Source organism: Notolepis coatsorum (assembly GCF_963971535.1).
Source record: "Notolepis coatsorum genome assembly, chromosome: 11".
NCBI classification, from domain to species: domain Eukaryota; kingdom Metazoa; phylum Chordata; class Actinopteri; order Aulopiformes; family Paralepididae; genus Notolepis; species Notolepis coatsorum.
Window position 1 is genome coordinate 49361683 of NC_140175.1, and position 19027 is coordinate 49380709.

At 41.4% G+C, this 19027-nt stretch overlaps 1 protein-coding gene across 1 annotated transcript in view; it reads right to left on the reverse strand.

Moving 5' to 3' along the window:
- The window catches only part of LOC311237284 (myosin heavy chain, fast skeletal muscle-like), a gene marked incomplete at both ends in the record, with an annotated part of 46945 nt that extends 28529 nt beyond the window's left edge, over positions 1–18416 (reverse strand). The window contains 10 exons of the mRNA XM_084325088.1: positions 12862–13000; positions 14444–14547; positions 14746–14844; positions 16912–16975; positions 17212–17304; positions 17408–17516; positions 17614–17641; positions 17727–17883; positions 17973–18116; positions 18210–18416. Coding sequence (XP_084181214.1) covers positions 12862–13000; positions 14444–14547; positions 14746–14844; positions 16912–16975; positions 17212–17304; positions 17408–17516; positions 17614–17641; positions 17727–17883; positions 17973–18116; positions 18210–18416 — 1144 coding nt within the window. The remainder of the gene's footprint in view (positions 1–12861; positions 13001–14443; positions 14548–14745; positions 14845–16911; positions 16976–17211; positions 17305–17407; positions 17517–17613; positions 17642–17726; positions 17884–17972; positions 18117–18209) is intronic.
- Positions 18417–19027: the final 611 nt, after the last annotated feature.

Genomic DNA, 19027 nt, shown 5'->3' on the forward strand with positions numbered 1-19027 from the left:
ACGACTTGAAGCGCCACAGTGGACGTGAGTCTCACATGAAAGTGGCTCACCAAAAAGAAACATCCAGATCTATGGATATGTTTCTTTTTAAACCAAACAATGATAGCCAGACGGACAAGGTCACTGCAGCTGAGATAACAAGTGTCTATCACACAGTACAACACTCCCATTCATACAGGTCAGCCGACTGTGGTATGAAACTAGTTCCTGTCATTTTGCCAGACTCAGATATTGCAAAAAAATATTGTGTGGTCGTACAAAAGCTACATCCATAGTTATGGATGTACTGGCACCTTCCTCAGTGGAGAGTTGTTTGATTGAATTAAAAACCCCAATGGTCCCAGATGACCAAAACATACCATTATTTTCGGTCGCTTCTGATGCTTCCAATCATGGCACCATAAAACTTTTCCCTCTGTCACTGAGATATTGGACACCCGAGCTAGGTTTGAAGAGCCAAATCCTTGATTTTTATGAGGATAGTGACAAATCGTCTGCTGCCATACACTGCCAGATTATGAAAAAACTGACAGAAAATGATCTCAATCCGGATAGGATTTCAGCGTACACTGCAGACAACGCAAGCGTAAATTACGGCAAACATAATTCTGTTTTTCAGAAGCTAAAGGCAGATAACAGTGGCATCATAAAGGCAAACTGTGTTGCTCACATAGTGCACAACTGTGTGAAACATGCTGGAGACAAGCTGGACATAGAATCCACAATCAACAAAATATTCAGCCACTTTTCATCATCAGCAAAACGCACAGAGGAATTGAAAGCAGTGTTTGCATTTGTGGAAGAGGACTATATGACTGTGCTGAGGCACGTACCCACAAGATGGCTAAGCATATGGCCAGCTGTGAAAAGACTACATGACAGCTGGCCAGCTATCAAAAGCTACTTCTTGTCACTGGGAGAGGACCAATGCCCAAAGTTACTGTGGCGGTTATTTGAAAAGGATCAGGACGGAGATGGACAACCCCTTGAGCTACAGGCCTATCTGTCCTTCCTCCAGAATGGGCTGAAGACATTCCATGATGTTGTGCTGCTATTGGAGGGAGATGATGTGACTGTCTGTGAGCTATATGAGATCATGTCCACTCTCAGGACCAAGCTCCAGCAGCGACAGGTGGATGCATTCTTTGGAGTGGAGACCAGTGCCACTCTCCAAAGATTTCCGACAACAAAGGCAGCAGCAATCAAGCAGGATTTTTTAAAGTTCTACAAGTCTGCACTCACCTACCTCGAAAAGTGGTACGACTTCTCTGACGACAACTACCAAAAGCATGTGGCAAGTATGGCACTGATGGACGAACTCTACGAAGAGTATTGTCTGACACTGCCACGACAGCGAGACATTGTGGAGAGAAGAGACGTATTGGAGTGAAGTGGTCAAGCATGCTTAAAGGCACAAAGACCCCAAATATGACTGCCCTTGCATCCTTTCTCCTCAGCATCCCCGTTACTAACGCGTTTGTTGAGAGGGTGTTTTCCCTGATGGTAATGGCGTGGACCGACCAACGAAACCGGTGCAGTGTGGCGCTAATTAAGGCTGAAATCCAAATCAAGACCAACTTCGGATGCAGTTGTATTGAATTCTACAGTCGCGTACTGAAGAATAAGGCTCTACTGGAAGCTGCACGCTCAAACAAAAAATATAAAGTGAAGAACAATTAAGGTAAGATCAAACTTTGTTTAGATTAGAACAACTAGATTGTAGCATAATATATTGTATTACCAATGCAATGCCACGATGCTATAATAATGACTCTGCCGGTGTGTGTTTCAGCCAGGTGCTTTCCATGGTTCAAGCCGGCTGCCAGCTCAAGACTAATGTGGAGGGACCAGTTATTCTAATATAGAAACACAATTTATTTGTATTATTATTTTTGTATTATACTACACTGTTTTCCCTAGTTCTGTGTTAACAGGGAATATCAAACACAAGACATTCCTGTCAAGTGATGAAGTTTGAATATTTAAACAGATGTTAGGTGGTATTTAATTTGTATTTATTTTTATTTAACCTTTGATTTAAATCTATTCGGTGAAGACCATGGCAATTATTCTAATACAAAAAATTTACATTATCTATCTGTCCCACTTTGTCCCACCAAAATCTTACTGTTGTCCCACTTTGTCCCACCAAAATCTTACTGTTGTCCCATTTTTGGACTTTTTGCAGATGCAGACCAGAGAAAGACTTTCGTCTTGTTTTCATCAGGCTCCCCCATTTTCAATTCATCATAACATATATGACATACACGACATACAGATAGACAGTACTGTTACACCTATACATTTATGACATACCAGATTTGCAAATACAGTACTGTTTGTGATACAAAAATAGTCTAGAAAAGAGAGTATATACATTTGATGTAGAAACTGTACATTGGAGGAGGTTGGGTAGGTGGGGTGGGTGGGGGGGGACTGTACATTGGAGGTGGTTGGGTGGGTGGGGGGGTTGGGTAGGAGGGGTGGGTGGGTGGGGGACACTGTACAACTGTACAAGCAAAACTGTACATTGGAATATTGACAAACCCATACTTGGTAATTTACTGTACATTGGAGGGGGTTGGGTTAGGACATTTACAGGGGCCAGTTTTGAATTGCAGTCTCCCGTAGGTGTTCTTTGAGTGGTTTTGAAAGTGGGTAGTGATTCACATTCCTTTACAGCTTTGGGTAGGGCGTTCCACATTGATGTGGCATAATTGCGAAACGTGTTTAGTCCCTTGTTTGAGCCGAATCTGGGTTTAACATGATTTGTGGAGCTCCCTCTGGTGTTGTGATCGTGGTATTCACTGACCTTTGGGAAGTATTTTGACATGTACATGGGTACCTTGGTCGTGTAGTGTATCTTGTAGACCAGGCCCATTGCAAGTTGCTGTACTCTGTCGTCTACTCTAAGCCATCCTAGGTTGTCAAAGTGGGCAGGGGTGAGGTGGGTTCTAGGAGTAAGGTCAAGCAGTAGTCTGACCAGTTTGTTTTGAGATGTTTGTAATTTAGTTTTTAGCGCCTTTGAGGTGCTTTGGTACCATGAGGTGCAAGCATAGTCGTAGTACCCTTGAATGAGTGCTCCTGCCAGAGTCTTCATGGTATTCTTGTTTACCAGAGAGGAGATCCGGTACAAGAATCTAGTTCGTTGGTTGACTTTTTTTATTACCTATATTGCCATTTTGTCACAGGAAAGATTTGCCTCTAGGATGTAACCTAGGTATGTAATTTCATCTTTCCTTGTGACAATATTGTCACCCACTGTAACTTGTCGGTCTTGCTGAGTTTGTTATTTGATCCGAAGAGAATGGACTCTGTTTTACCCAGGTGTAATGATAGTTTGTTATCAGCAAGCCAGGTGCAGATTCTGAGCTGAGGGTTTTTTCAACCTGTAACTTGTTCTTGTCAGAGACCATCAGGGCTGAGTCGTCTGCGAACAAGAACAAGCTGCAGTCACAAGCTGATGACATGTCATTTGCATAAATTAGGAACAGTAGCGGTCCTAGTATGCTTCCTTGTGGAACACCACAGCTCACTGTGAGGGGGGGGGATAGGGTACCGTTTACCTCCACCATCTGTTTCCTCCCCTCAAGGTAGGATTGCATCCAGCTCACTGATAGACTATCAAAACCAATTGCTTTCAGCTTGTCTATCAGAATGGAGTGATTGACAGTGTCGAAGGCTTTTTGTAGGTCCAGCATGACCATGCCGCAGTATTTGCCCACGTCCACCTCTTGTTTGATGTGGTCGTTCAAATAGAGAAGGCATGTGTCAGTGGAGTGGGATGTTCTGAAGCCAGATTGGAATTCGTAGATTCGATTTTTTCCCGCTAGGTACTTTTCAACCTGTTCGTAGACTATTTTTTCCATGACTTTCGAGATGGAGGTAAGAATAGAAACAGGGCGGTAGTTGCCTGGGTCTAATTTACTGCCCTTTGTGTGCAGAGGGGTCACTCTCGCAAATTTGAAGTCCTTGGGGACGTGTCCCTGTTTTATGGAGAGGTTTATTATGTGTGTGATGATGGGGTGATGGCGGCTGCTGAGTCTCTGAGGAATTTGGAGGGGATGTTGTCATGGCCAGTGGCCTTGTTAGGTTGGAGGGCACTCCGTTTTTTGAGTACCTCATCTGTTGTTACCATTAAAGTCGTCTTTGCGGACCCCTAGGTTTTTGTAGTAAGCTACTATGTGCCCTGAGTGGGAGGGTAGTCTGTTTACCAGTGTTGTGGCTATGTTTGTGAAGAAAATGTTTAAGTAATTGGCTACATCTAGCTTGTCTGTGATGAGTGTGTTGTCCGTCTTTATGTTTATGTTTGAGAATCTGGTTTTAAGTTTTTTACTGCAGCCTAGTTGATTGTTGAGTAATTTCCAAAGTTCAGGTGGTTTGTTTTTGTTTTCCTCAGTTTTGTCATTGATGAAATTCGAGTTTACGTCGTTTCTTAGTCTGTTTCTTTCCAGTTTGAGTTCAGTCACGTAGGCTTGGAGTTCACTGCTCGTGCTTTTTGTAAGCTTTGACTGACTTTTACGAAACTCAGAGCATTTTTTGTCTCTGGTTTTCATAGCGGCCAATATTTCGGAGTGCATCCACGGCTCAGCGTGATTTTTTACCCTGGTGGTTCTTAGGGGGGCCATGTCGTTTAGTGTTGTTGAAAATTTGGTTTTGAAACCAAGCCATGTTTCTTCAACCAGTGTACCATTGAGCTCATCTGACCAGTCCACTCTCCAGTTCAAGGTTAAAGGCCTCGCTAGAGTAGGTTTTGAGGTCTCTAGATGTGACTGTTTTGTGACAGCCGGCCTTATGTTTTAGCTTTTTGCGGATACAGAATATCATATAATGATCACTTAACCTGCATGCTATAACCCCTTTATTGGAGATCTTGGACTTGTCAGAGGTCAGGATGAGGTCAATGGTAGTCTGAGTTGATTCACATATACGTTATCATAGTGGCTGGCGATTTCAACCATACAAACCATAAATATGTATGCCCACAACTTCATCAACATATACATTTTCAAAAAACACACTGGACCTTGTGTACACAACCCTGAGAGGAGCATACAAGGCTACACCCCTCCCCCACCTAGGTGCTTCTAATCACTCCACTGTCATGCTAATGCCAGCATACAGGCCACAGGCTAAAGTCGCCAGACCAGTTCATAAGCAAGTATGGGTGTGGCCAGAGGATGCCTCCTCAACACAAGACTGCTTTAACACCACAGACTGGGATATGTTTAAGCAGGCAGCCACCTACAATCATCACACCAACATTAATGAATACACAGTGACAGTCACTGCTTACATCAGTAAATGCATCGATGACGTCACAGAGACCAAGACCATCACAGTACGGGCCAATCAGAAAACATGGCTGACAGGGGAAGTCCATAGGTTACTGAGGGCCCGGAACGCCGGCTTCAGGGCAGGTGACGATGATGGCCTGAGAACAGCCAGGGCCAACTTGGACCATGGTATCAAAAAGGCCAAAAGGCAATACACAAAGAGGATAGAGCACCGTTTCAGTGACAGCAGAGACACCAGGAGCGTGTGGCAGGGGATACAGACCATCACAGACTATAAACCCCGACCTCAGACCTGTGACAGTGATACCACTCTGCTGAACAACCAGAATGACTTCTATGCCAGGTGCTGTCTCTGTCCCCAGCCAGCGTGAGACAATCCCTCTCCAGGATCAACACTCGCAAAGCTGGGGGCCCAGGCAACATACCCGGGCGGGTGCTGAAAGACTGTGCAGTGGAGCTCACATCTTTTACACGCTAAACACAGTGCATTTCCAAGATAATCCAGTCTTTTCCCATAGATCGTGAGATGAAACGCATTGTGTGCAATAAGCCCGAATCGTTCTGGTTGATTCCCTGAAACCCCAAATACTCCCAAATCAAAAGGTATATAACATGTACATATGTACGCGAGCAAACACATATTATTAAGTGGTTTGCGCTGAATGAGTTAACACCTAGAATAGAATAGAATAGACTTTTAATTGTCATTGCACACAAGTATACAACGAAATTTCAGGGGAGCTCCCACAGACCGTAGTACAATATATACATACATGAAACACATAACACTGTACATATAACAGAATATTTTAAATAATAAAGTGCATGATGGGCCGTAACATAGTGGTTATCAAGTCCAGGTAAGTGCATGGTGCACGTGAGGAGACAGTCAATGAGAGTTTAACAGTCTGACTGCTTGGGGGGAAAAGCTGTTCATAAGTCTTGAACTCTTCGCATGTATGGAACGGTATCTCCTCCCTGAGGGAAGGAGCTGAAAGAGGTGATGTGCTGGGTGAGACTGGTCCTTGATAATACACTTGGAGCGGTGGAGGCAGCGGGAGGTGAAGACGGAGGTGATGTTTGGTAGAGGAGTCCCGACGATCCTGCCTGCCGCCTTCACCACCCTCTGTAGAGCCTCTTGCTCTGCCTTTGTGCAGCTGGAGAACCACACAGACACACCGTAGGTCAGCACACTCTCAACCGCACAATGATAAAAGTTGACAAGGAGATTTCGTGGCAGGCCAGCCTGCTTCAGCTTCCTTCACCTCCCTGAGCCAAGCCGACATGCTTCAAAGACACTATCATCCTGGTCCCAAAGAAGGCTTCTCCAGCCTGCTACAATGACTACCATCCCATTGCTCTGACACCCATCATCATGAAGTGCTTTGAACGGCTAGTCATGCAACACATCAAATTCATCCTCCCTCCCTCCCTCCCTGGACCCCTTCCAGTTTGCATATCGGGTCAACCGGTCCACCGCAATCTCATTCAAAACAATGACGAGTCCCACTACAATGACAAGTCCCACTACAATGACAAGTCCCACTACAGACGAGTCCCACTACAACGGTGCAGTGGTGGAGAGAGTGAGAAGCACCAAATTCCTGGGTGTGCACATCACAGAGGACCTCTCCTGGAACACCAACACTGCATCATTGGCGAAGAAAGCTCAACAGCGCCTCTACTTCCTCCGCAAGATGAGCTGGAGCCTCAGGGCCCCTTATGTGCTCCTTCTACCGGGGCACCATTGAGAGCCTCCTGACCAGCTGCATAACCGCGTGGTACGGCAACTGCAGAGCATCCTGCCACAAGACCCTGCAGCGCACGGCTGAGAGGATCGTTGGTGCCCCCCTCCCTCCAGGACATCTACAATACACGCCTGGCCCGCAAAGCACTACGCATTGCGGGCGACATCACCAACCCCTCACCAACACCTTTTCACTCTCCTGCCCTCCGGGAGGAGAATGAGGAGCCTCCGAGCCAGGACCAGCACACTGAAAGACAGCTTCATACACCAGGCTGTCAGAAAGCTGAACTCTCTCCCAGCTCTCCCCCGCTCTCTTACTCTGCCACCACAGAACCTGGACTAAGAACCCCCCCCCCCCCCCCACTGACACACACACACAGCTCTCCCCTCCATCTCTCTTACCCTGCCCCCACATAATCTGGACTCTTCTCTTAGGTCGCTTTCACACAGGGGCTGTTTGGTCCGGACTTTCGGACCAGAATTCAATAGTCCGGTTTTTCGGGTCTGTGTGAATGCGCGTCGAACTCGGTCCGCGGACCAAGCAGGCGAACTCTAGTCCGCCTGAAAACGTAGGTCTCGGTTCGGCTTCATCGAACCAAACGCGAACCAAATATAGGAAGTGATTATTATTACCACTGCTCGCAGCACTCACTGCAAAACAAGCACACTGCATCTAATCTCTCTATCTATCTATCTATATATGTCTGTGCATCTTGGGAAGAAGGAAGAAAAAACGCGGCTTATTATTATTACAGAGGCGCGCGGCTTATTATATTATTAAAACAGCTACTTGTGGGCACTCATAAAAACACCGTGGTCTACAAGTTGTTTAGCGAGAGGATGGTGGTAATGTGCTTCAATAGAACAATGGATCAATGCCATGTCAAAACTCGCTCCGCTGATCTGGAGGGCTCCGCAGTACACACACAGACACACACACGCGCGCGCGCGCACACACGGGATCGCAGCCACACACACATTTCCACTGTCCAATAGACAAGCGCCCTTTTCGACCGCGTGACATTGTTCAGAAGGTCTCGGTCCGCCTGACAGATATCTGTGTGAAAGCAGGCGAACCAAATGAAGAATGCAACAATGTTGCAACTTCACCCCCAGAACCGCACCGAGTCCACCAAAACTATATGTGAAAGCGACCTTACTCTGCCCCCCAGAGACTCTGGACTAACCCCCCACCCACTGACACACACAGACACACACACTGCCACTTTACAAACTCACTGCCACTTTACTTTACTGCCACTATTTAGTTTACATCATATTAGTTGACTGCCATATCTATCATCTCACTGCCACTTTACTGCCATTATTGTATTATTGTATTTTACTGTCATTATTTATTATTCATACTTACTATGTACCACTATGGGACGATACATCAATCCAGATCGATATATATATCTATTATCAATTATCAAATAGGATCGATGCAACGTAAAAAGATCGATTCATATTGCGATACTCTTATTTTGAAAATCCCCTCGTGAGCATATCCGCCCGGCTGCAACAACAACAACAGCTCAGCGTGTGTAGACGTTAGACAGCATTGCTTCAGAGTCCGCCTATTTTGCCCGAAATAAGTGCCTGTTGTTTTTTTGTGGGGTCAAATGCATCTAACATGCTTTCCATCCTCGCCATTCCTTTATACATTGCCCACGTCGCGTTAAATACCGAAATTAACGTTGCGTTAGCGTGAGCTAACTAAGCTAAGCTGATAGAGCCATAGAGAGACTGGGAAGGAGGGGGGGGTACTGCATTCTCGAGATAGCCCCACTAACAGGATCTGGCCGGTACTGCACCTTCTGACTCCCAATATGCCTTTTCCAGCCAAAATACAGCGCTGTGATAGGATATTAATATCAGAAAAAAAGAAAAACGAACCAAAAACAATGAACAGGAGGTCTATTTGTATTAAAAACAATACATTGTTTTTCATTTAAATGTCTGGAAGAGATCAAAAATAAAAATGTCAAATGATATTTCCATTGCCTTTTTTTTTGTTGATTTAAATGTTACTGATTGTGTTAAATGGGCATATAATATCGTCTCATATCGATCGCAGGCACCTGAATCGAATCGTATCGTATCGTGGCAGACTTTGTGATAACGGAAAATATCGTATCGTTGTCCAAAGAATCGATATCGTATCGTATCGTGATGAAACTGGTGATTCCCACCCCTATGTACCACTGGTGCTAAAAGTTGTGCACTAGGTTCTCGTTTACCTCTATATTTACATTCAGTTCAGTAATTTTTTTTATTTCAGGCTTTGGACACATAACAACGGTCATTCCATAAATCTGCAAAGTTTTACCAGCTGCTATTGCAGCATTGTCCAATTGTCCAAAAAGGGCTAGGGAGAAGCACTAGGCTTGTCGGGCCCTACCCCTGAAGACTTACGTTTAGTTTTTTTTCTTTTTTTCATTTACATACATACATACATAGTACATACATATAGTACACATTACAGTATAGTATACCTGCAGTATATAATAATATATATAATAGTATATAGTACATAATAGTGTATACAGCACATATATATACAATATAATATAGTACCATAATATAATAGTATATACTGCAAATATAGTTCAATATAATATACAAATTAATTATAATATGATTATATAATGTAATATGATATACCGTACAATACTTATTTTACTTAGTATTTTTCTTTATGCAATTAAAGCTCTTCTTCCCTTCTGTACCTATCAAAAATAGATTTTTTTAGTCTAGATTTTAATTGATTTATGTTTTCACAATATTTTTGTTCATCCTCTAGCCCATAGGTGTCAAACTCATGGCCCACGGGCCAAATGTGGCCCGCCACGTCATTTGATGTGGCCCCCAAGAGCTCTGGTAAAAAAATTAAAAAAATCTTTTTTATACATTAATCTTGGGTTAAAAAATAGCGGCGTTAAAAGAATTGTGGGTTAATTCGTTAATAAAGCTTTAACTTTGACAGCCTTAGTTATTACACATTCTTACGCATATGTATGTTGAACATCTGAGGTATTGATGAAGTAACAAAGGAAAAAAGCCAAAAGCACTTACTCCTCAGACATTCTTTGACAATTTTACAGCCCAAAATACAAAAAATATCCAGGCGGAATAGGTAACAAAAGGTTGAAGAAATATTGTCTGAACTGTCAGATGCAAACTGGCTGTGTGACATAACCGAGCATCTCGCTCAATTGAATAAGAAGCTGTAGGGATGCAAACAAGTCCCACCCAAAACTTGACCAATATAGTTGTGGACTGAGACAACCCTTATTTTGTTATTTTTGAGTACAGTTACAGTTGTGTGTTCATGCAGACACATAATAGCAATTTCATTACGAATTGAAAATGGGGGACCCTGATGTAAACAAATCGAAAGTCTTTCTCTGGTCTGCATCCCCTTAACAATTGTGTGTATTGAGCTGTACTGTACTGTACCCATTCTGCAATCTGTTAATTAAAGTTAATTAATTAAACTATCTTCCATTAGTTGGATGTATGGCCTCTGCAAGGTTGTGTGCAGCCATTTGTTTTTGTAACATCTGCTACATCTGTCCCACGTGTTCTTTGCAGCTCACAGTTGTTAGTTCTGCCCCTCTTGACTGTGACAAAAAGGTTTTGAACAAACTTAATGTCATAGCTTGTATTTGATGATATTCTTCTTTGTTATTTACTTGAATGGTTTGATCATTGATTGATGGAGTAATATGGTGTTCTGATAAACTAAAATTTTTGTTAAAATAACATAAGCTAACATATATTTTTACATCTATGCAAATGCATATATGCAATATGTATAACTTGAATAAGTAATAAATACAGAAACAACATGTTTAACAATATGTAAATGAGTAGCTACATTTATTTTACATTAACATTTATACGGTCTTTGGCCCTTTGAGGGCAACCATTATGCTGATGTGGCCCTCTGTGAAAATGAGTTTGACACCCCTGCTCTAGCCCATTCCACAGGGTGGCTCCATAAGAGGAGATACACATTATTTTCAGGTTGGTTTTCATCACAGGTTTTTTGAAGTTCAATGGTCCTCTGAGGTTGTATCCCCCCTCTTTATCCAGAAATTTGCTTCTTACATTTACCGGTAATTGATTATTTCTTGTTTTGTACATAACTTGCAGAGTTTTAAAGTTTACCATATCAATGAACTTCAAAATGTGTGATTGTAGAAACAGTGTGTGTGTGGTCCCGATATCCCGTTGTTTATTACTCTTATTGCTCTTTTTTGTAGGATAGTCAATGTATTTATGGTTGTTTTGTATGTGTTACCCCCCATACCTCTGTGCAGTAATGCAGGTAAGGCAAGATCATTGCACAGTACAGAGTGTGCAATGAGTTGGGATATAGTACATGTCTCACCTTACTAATAATTGAGATGCTCTTTGCCATCTTAGCCCTCACATATTCTATATGGGGTTTCCAGCAGAGTTTATGGTCTAAAATCACTCACAGGAATTTATTTTCATATACTCTTTCTATTCTATTATTATCTATTATCAACTGAATGTCTGTTGTTATGTCATTCACTTATACATACTTTTTTGTAGCTACTGTCTACATTGTATATAGTCCTGTATACTGTCCATATGTTACTTTATGTTTATAGTGTACTATATGTTATTGATATTTTGTTATATACACCGTGGGAAGGGGGAAATGCAATTTCATTGATCTGTATGTCTTGCACATTACGAGAGGTGACAATAAAGCTGACTTTGACTACTAGCATAGCAAAAAGACAGCATAATGTCATAGAGTTTCACTAGCATAGTAAAGAGACAGCATAATGCCTATAGGGTTCAGCAGAGTAAAGAGACAGCATAATGTTCATGGGTTCAGCATAGCAAAGAGACAGCATGATGCCATAGTCACACTAGCATAGCAAAGATAGAATATAATACTTGAACAAAGCAAAAACAGAGCCCAAGGCAAATGTGCCTGTGTGATTGGATTGTATCACTGAAAAAGTTGTGTTACTAAAATTAAACAAACAATGTTTGCTTCTTCCGTGGATGTAGCCACAGGAACATATTTACAATATTAAGTCAATATAACCTGATATAAAGCATGGTTTGTGCTACAACTCGTACACCTTACTGTAAATTGTACCTAAATTGTACCTCATCCAATTTCTGCTTTGCACTATATAGTATTGTATATTAGTATATTGCATAGTATATTGTATATTGTATGGTAACTCAGTTACTTCTAGTCTGCATCGAACATTGTACATATGTCTATACTGAACACTGGGACCTCTATTTTTACTTCTTTTTACATGCTACTTTATTTTATTTCATACTTATCTTGTCTAGCACAGTCTCTGGAGTGTAACAGTAAGAAGCATTTTGTATAAAAGTATTCTGTACTTCTGTATGACAACTATTAAAGAAACTTGAGAAACTTGAAACTTGTGTTTCAGTCAAACATATACTGTAAACATATACTGTGAGTTCAAAAAGTAGATTTATCATGGTTTTTGAAGGTCTCTAAACTATAAAACTAAAGCCCAATTTTACTGTGTTAAGTCCAGAGCAGCTGCAGTGGAGGGGTGTGTTTCTCAACACTAAATCTATCAGTGAGATTTTGCGATGCATGATTATAAATGATGGGAAACAACATTTGTTTGAAAAATAGTGAACCTATGTTTTAATACTCAGCCTGCTGATAAGCTGCAGTGAAGGGGTATGTTTCTCAATACTATCAGTGAGATTGTGCGAGATTGAAATTGTGAAGAGGTGGTTTGAAAAATAGTGAACCTATCTTTTAATACTCACCCTCTGTGCCATCAGGCTCAGCCTGCTCCTCACGCTGCTTCTGCTTGAACTTCATGTTGCCATGGTGAAGCACAGCACCAGTCAGCTTCCAGATATAAATCTTCTCTTCAGCAGTGAAGCCCAGAATGTCAATGGCTTCCTGTATGAAAAGAAGTTTAAATAAGTACAAGAAAAAAATATATAAGAATGTCAACCACATGCAGAAAAGTGACCAAGAGCTTTATTGTGGACTAGGGGGTTAAAGGCACACTGGATATGTCAGCAACATTTCTTGTCAATTAGAATTGTAGTGTGGAAATGAAGGCCTTCTAAATTTAAGCTCCATAGTGCTTCCTTCAGGCCAACTAGGTTTTTTTATTTAAAATGTTTGGATAAGTGGATAAGCGATCATTTCTGTTGCTTTAATGATTCAAGATTCAAGAGGTTTATTCATCACATACATACACAAGACATAATGAAATGAAGGTGGCCATGCCCGCTTCGATTGTGCAAAAAATACAAATAATAAATAAAATAGAATAGAAATAAAATAGTGATGATAAAAGTACTAAGATAAAATACAAAAGGTAATGAGTCCTATGTACACTATTCTACAATATACAGTTGTACTCTATGTCACTATGCTATCCTAACTATACTATACAAAAACATCCAGTTATGTTTATCTTTTTCTTTAAAGTGACCTTTTTTCTTTCCTTTAAAGCGACCTTTTCTTGTGTGTTTAAAGTTACCTGTGGTGTGTTTGTGTGTGAGAGAGTGCAGCATGTGTGGTGTGGTGTGTGTGTGTGTGTGTGTGTTCATGTGTGCTTGTTTCTGGAGAGATCAGTGTTCAATGTTCTGATGGCCTGGGGGAAGAAGCTGAAATTGAATTGAAAATGCATGCTAACTACTTACTTCCCAGATGGTTCTACTGTGTAACAAACCATCTGGTGGGTCAGGTTAATTCTAAATAACTATCTATTATTTACCATCGTATGGCAATTTGAGAAACTGCATATGTAATGTAATTATTCTTAAAATAAAAAAAATGTATATCCACTTTTTCTCCCCATTTTTTTATTTTTCTCCCATCCCAATTTCGTATTATCCAATTATTCCCTCCCCTGTCTTGAACGTTGCTAGACTATGGCTCCCACTGGTCGGTTGTAGTGAGGACAGAAGCCTTGCATCACGTGTCCCCTCCGGTACACGAGGAGGCAGCCTGTCGCATCTTTTCACCGCAGCAGCTCGAACTCTCAGTGGCCAGGAGTAACGCGTGGAAGGCTCACGCTGCCCCCGCTACTTCCTGCTTCCGCCGCACTGGCGTCACCAAACCGACCTGTAGGAGTCGCTGTCCACAACGTCCAATCCCCACCCACCGGCTTTCCCACCCTCTAACACTTGCCAATTGTGTTAGTATGAACAACCGGCCAGCCGGTAGCAACGCTGAGAGCTGGGCTTGAACCCAGCGTATCCTGCATTAGTGGCGAGCGCCTTGCCCACTGCGCCAATCAGCCGCCCTTAAAATAACATTTAAACATATAAAATAATATAATAAGTTGGAACATCTGTGTAAAAAGGTAGATTACTACACATCACTCACATCAGTGGCATCCAGCTCATCGTTGTCATTAATGCTGGCCACAGTGATCTGACCCTGACTGCACATGGGGAAGTCATAGGGGTTGTTGGTGATGAGAGTCATTTCTGGTGTGGACACACATAGAATCAAATGAGTTAGACAGGATCTGCTTCCGTCCAATGATTATGGACCATTGTTGTTGACAATTATTTTAACTGTTCTTCTTTTACTTATTTGATTCCAAAATGTATGTTTCTAAGTGCAAATAACAATAAACAATAAACAATCAAATTAAGATTAGTTATATCAGTTATTCAGCTCACCAATCAGCTCAGGCTTGTGGTTGGTCATCATCTGGTAGAAGATGTGGTAGCCTCTCTCATCTGGAAGCTGGAAGGTCACTCTGGACTTCTCCAGCAGATCTATGAGGTTTGGTCATAATTAATATTTAGCCTGTTAACCTGTTAAGACTCTGCTTTTCTTTATCATAAATCGATCAATAGAGACCGTATTAGATATCATGGGGTATCATTGGAAAGTCACACTCATTGGCTACAACCCTGTGCAAAGACTTTCGAGATCGCCAAATGATTGACGGAGCTACTGTAGAGCCCCGGGAGTCGGGGGTGGTAATGTGTACTTTTGCGTACTTTGGGGCACGCCTCACATATCGGCATGTAACTCGAGAACCGCTGAACGGATTTTGTCACCTGAAAGGGCAATCGACAGGCAACAAATAGGGCTTTAATTCTATCTATATATTGTATTAACACTTTGGCTGCCTAAGGTTAAATTCATGATATACCATAGATTGCCAGCTCTATTTGTCTATGGAGAAAGTCCCCTTCTTTGCAGGGCTATAACTTTTTAAATTCTATTGCTACATTGCCATTATTAGGGCCCATTCAAAGTCCTATATGTATTGTTCATTGTGTAGCAACGTTAAACTTTTTCATTCACATATTCATAGTAAAGTATGGTCTAATGTATAAGTATGTTTTCATCTCTTTCTGCAGCTTTCTCCAGAACGTGATATATAGCCCCAAATGCATTATATTGATGATGAAATACAGTTTGATGGCAATCAGCGCGATATAGAAAATTCCAACTAGACGTACTTCTAGAAGTTACTACACGTCATCTGATGTTGACCGGATGGGCGAGGGGGCGTTTATAATTCCGTGGGCAGCGTTATACCAATCATCTAATGTGGGTCAAATATTGATAATAGCAGTTAGTATCGAAGACGGTAACGTTACACGCTCAAACTCACCCCAGTCTCCGCGCGCCGTTGGGCGATCATCGTAGAGTAGAAATTCTATCATTATGGGATGGCGATTTTTACCCGGTCCATCTCCAGCTTGTATAATGGTATATACGTCCAAATCATGTTGTTTATCGAGTTATTGGCAATCGATCACTGTGTAGCGTGATGAGCCAGAGTCCCGGGACCTATAGCGAGTGCCCGGAAGTAATACGGAGTCCAGCACAACCTCTATGGCACATCCTGTTAAGCAGTTGCGCCGATCGGCCACCAGATGGCGCTCCTGAACCGCCAGAGAGCTCAGTGGGTCCTGCTGGTGGATCTCAGGCCAGCGGAGGGGACATATGAATCCGATCGCAGATTTTTGAAATATTGATATAAGGACGACGTAAAGCGTCCTCCGGCAACTTTAGCATGGCCAGCAAAGACGTCTAAAGACGGTTCCCGGCACCCAAAGTGTTAAAAGAAATGCACACCCGAGCCACTAGAGGTCGGCAAAGAATCGTCCACATGTGAGCCCTTGGATGTTAAGAGGTCAATGTTTTTAAATATTTTGTAGCCAAGAGTAAAGACCATAACCCTATCAAAAACAGTAGTCAAATTGTATATTTTCATTTTTACCGATGTTTTATATGTTTTATCGGAAATACAAATTTATCAGAAAATGCTAATTATCGTAAAAAACGCAAGAAATGACTAAATCAACCCTGCCATTGGAAAGAGGAGCATTTACCCTATCCATAGATGTATGATTTGACCATAATAAGGTCAAGTTCAAGGTCAAATATGAATTTATAATTAAAGTCGATTATCATTAATTACTGTATCTACAAATCCTTCTGTTTAATCATCTTCCTGCGGTTCATTTGCTTAGATTTTTTGTACACATGATCTCAATAAGGTGGTGAATGAGCTCAGTGAGCATTTTCTCCTACCTGTATACATTTTTGATCATCATCATCAAAATCATAAATCATAGTTAATCATAATTAATTTATTCATTACAATTTACTCAGCCTAGTAACAGACACAATATTTCTGACACTGAAATTACATACCCCCAGGTCCCTAGATGTTCCTAGATACCAAGAACATGCAAATTGACCTTGCAGAAGTGGAGCAATCTTCCATTTACTTAGGCATGTACCTTTTAGGCGAAAACGGTCTACAGATTAACAGGTTAATAATGTCACTTGTTTATTTTGTACGTGAATGTTATACCTACATGTTTCAATATCAGCACTGGACAGTTTGCCAGTTGGAAGGAAGTGGATTCTGATGAATTTACCCTTTTCAGAAGAACACAACAGTGTTATTATTGTGTAACCAAGTAATGCATCGGGGGACCCTGATGGAAACAAGACAAACGTCTTTCTCAGGTCTGCATCCCCTTAACAATTGTGTGTATTGAGCCATACTGTATTGTACCCATTCTGCAATCTGTTAAATAAAGTGTTCATTCATTCATTCATTCATTCATTCATGCCCAAGTGATATTTGATAGAAAATGTTATATTCAACTTACAAAGCGAGAGGAGTTGTCATTCCTCACGGTCTTTGCGTTACCATAACTCTCCAGCAAAGGATTGGCTGCAATGATCTGATCCTCCAGTGAGCCCTATAATTAAAATGTCACATTTTAACGATCATATCAGTACATTTCCACGCTTTGTTAAAATGTCTGTGGTTTCCATTTTCAGTATATTCTCTCAGTATTTTACCTGCATCTTTGATTCTTTCTTCTTCTCTCCACCAGGAGCCACTGCGATTGTGGCAAAGTACTGGATGACACGCTTGGTGTTCACAGTCTTTCCGGCACCAGATTCTCCACTGTGTATAGATAATTGAATTAAGAGAAACTCACAAATGCATTTCAATAATTTTGATTATATTGATATTTCTGATGATCAACAGATGAGAAACGTACGTGATAAGAACAGACTGGTTCTCCTTATCTGTGAAAGGTAAAGCAAGACATTTCTTATCTGTTTAACCAAACCAAAAATAATAATTCATAGGATTTTCATGACCAGGACATACCAGTAAGCATGTTCTGAAAGGCGTTGTCAGAGACAGAGAAGATGTGGGGTGGGGCCTCCATACGCTTTTTGCCTCTGTAGGCATTTACGACCTCCTGGTCGTACACTGGGAGCCATTTGTAGGGATTCACAGTGGCACAGAACAGCCCAGAGTAGGTCTGAAGGGGATGAGATAATTAAAACTGCATTACATTAAATTATCCTTATTTAAGATTGCACCTTTTACTCATATTTGATAATATCTTACATAGATCATCCATGCGGCATAACGCTCTTTGAGGTTATACAACACAGAAGCTTCATTGAGATGGGTCATCATGGCCATGTCCTCAATTTTGTCGTACTTGGGAGGGTTCATAGGGGTGACATCATCGTCTTTAACAGTCCTCTCCTGAAATAAAGAAATAATTTCAGTTTATCTTTCATCTGTAAGTCACATTGCCTTGAATTATAAATTAAACACTTTTAAACACTATACATGCACCTCTTGAGTGTCAAGCACTTTGACAGTGACTTTGTCACCGTCTTTCTTCAGGATGGTACATTTGAGGTACAACTCCTTAACATCAGCAACGTAACCAGCAGACTTGGCATCAAAGGGTGCGGCTTGAGCCGCAATCCTCTCCTTCTCTGGTTTACGTAGGTAAATGGCGGCCTTGCCATACATGGCCATCTCTGCGTCCGTACTCATGGTGGCGGTTTTCTGTTATGACATAGACATAAATTGTTTTCACTCTTCTCTCATCTGAAGTGGACATTTTATTAGTTTTAGTCTAATCAGAGCACATTCTCATAGTGTTTCCTATATAGTAAATTAATGTTGCAGTTATGAACCATAACAGCAAGACCATTACCATTACGGCTTTGAGAAAATATGAAATAAAACATTCTTTACATTTTAGCCAAATGCCCCCCCGGGCCCCAATACGCAATACATTATGTTTCATCTACTGTAATAAATTGTCTTAATATCTCCAACCTAAACTAGATCCAGAACTGATAGCATGAAACCAAATCTAAAATTATGTTCACCTGCTACTGTTATAAAATAATTAGAGATTGTGTTAGGAGGATGTTCTGTAATAAAAATGTAATTCTCACCGTGTTCTACCACCCAATCACAGAGTAACCGTTCACAATTGACAACCCTACATGAGAAAACAAATATTTTAGATGGTCTTGAGTCATGAGTATTAAATAATAAATAAATTATGAAAATGTTCACAAAGAATCATATGCATGGTGCAACGACAGTGAAGTGCAGAACATTGTTGTGGAAGTAGAATTCATTCACAAATGGAA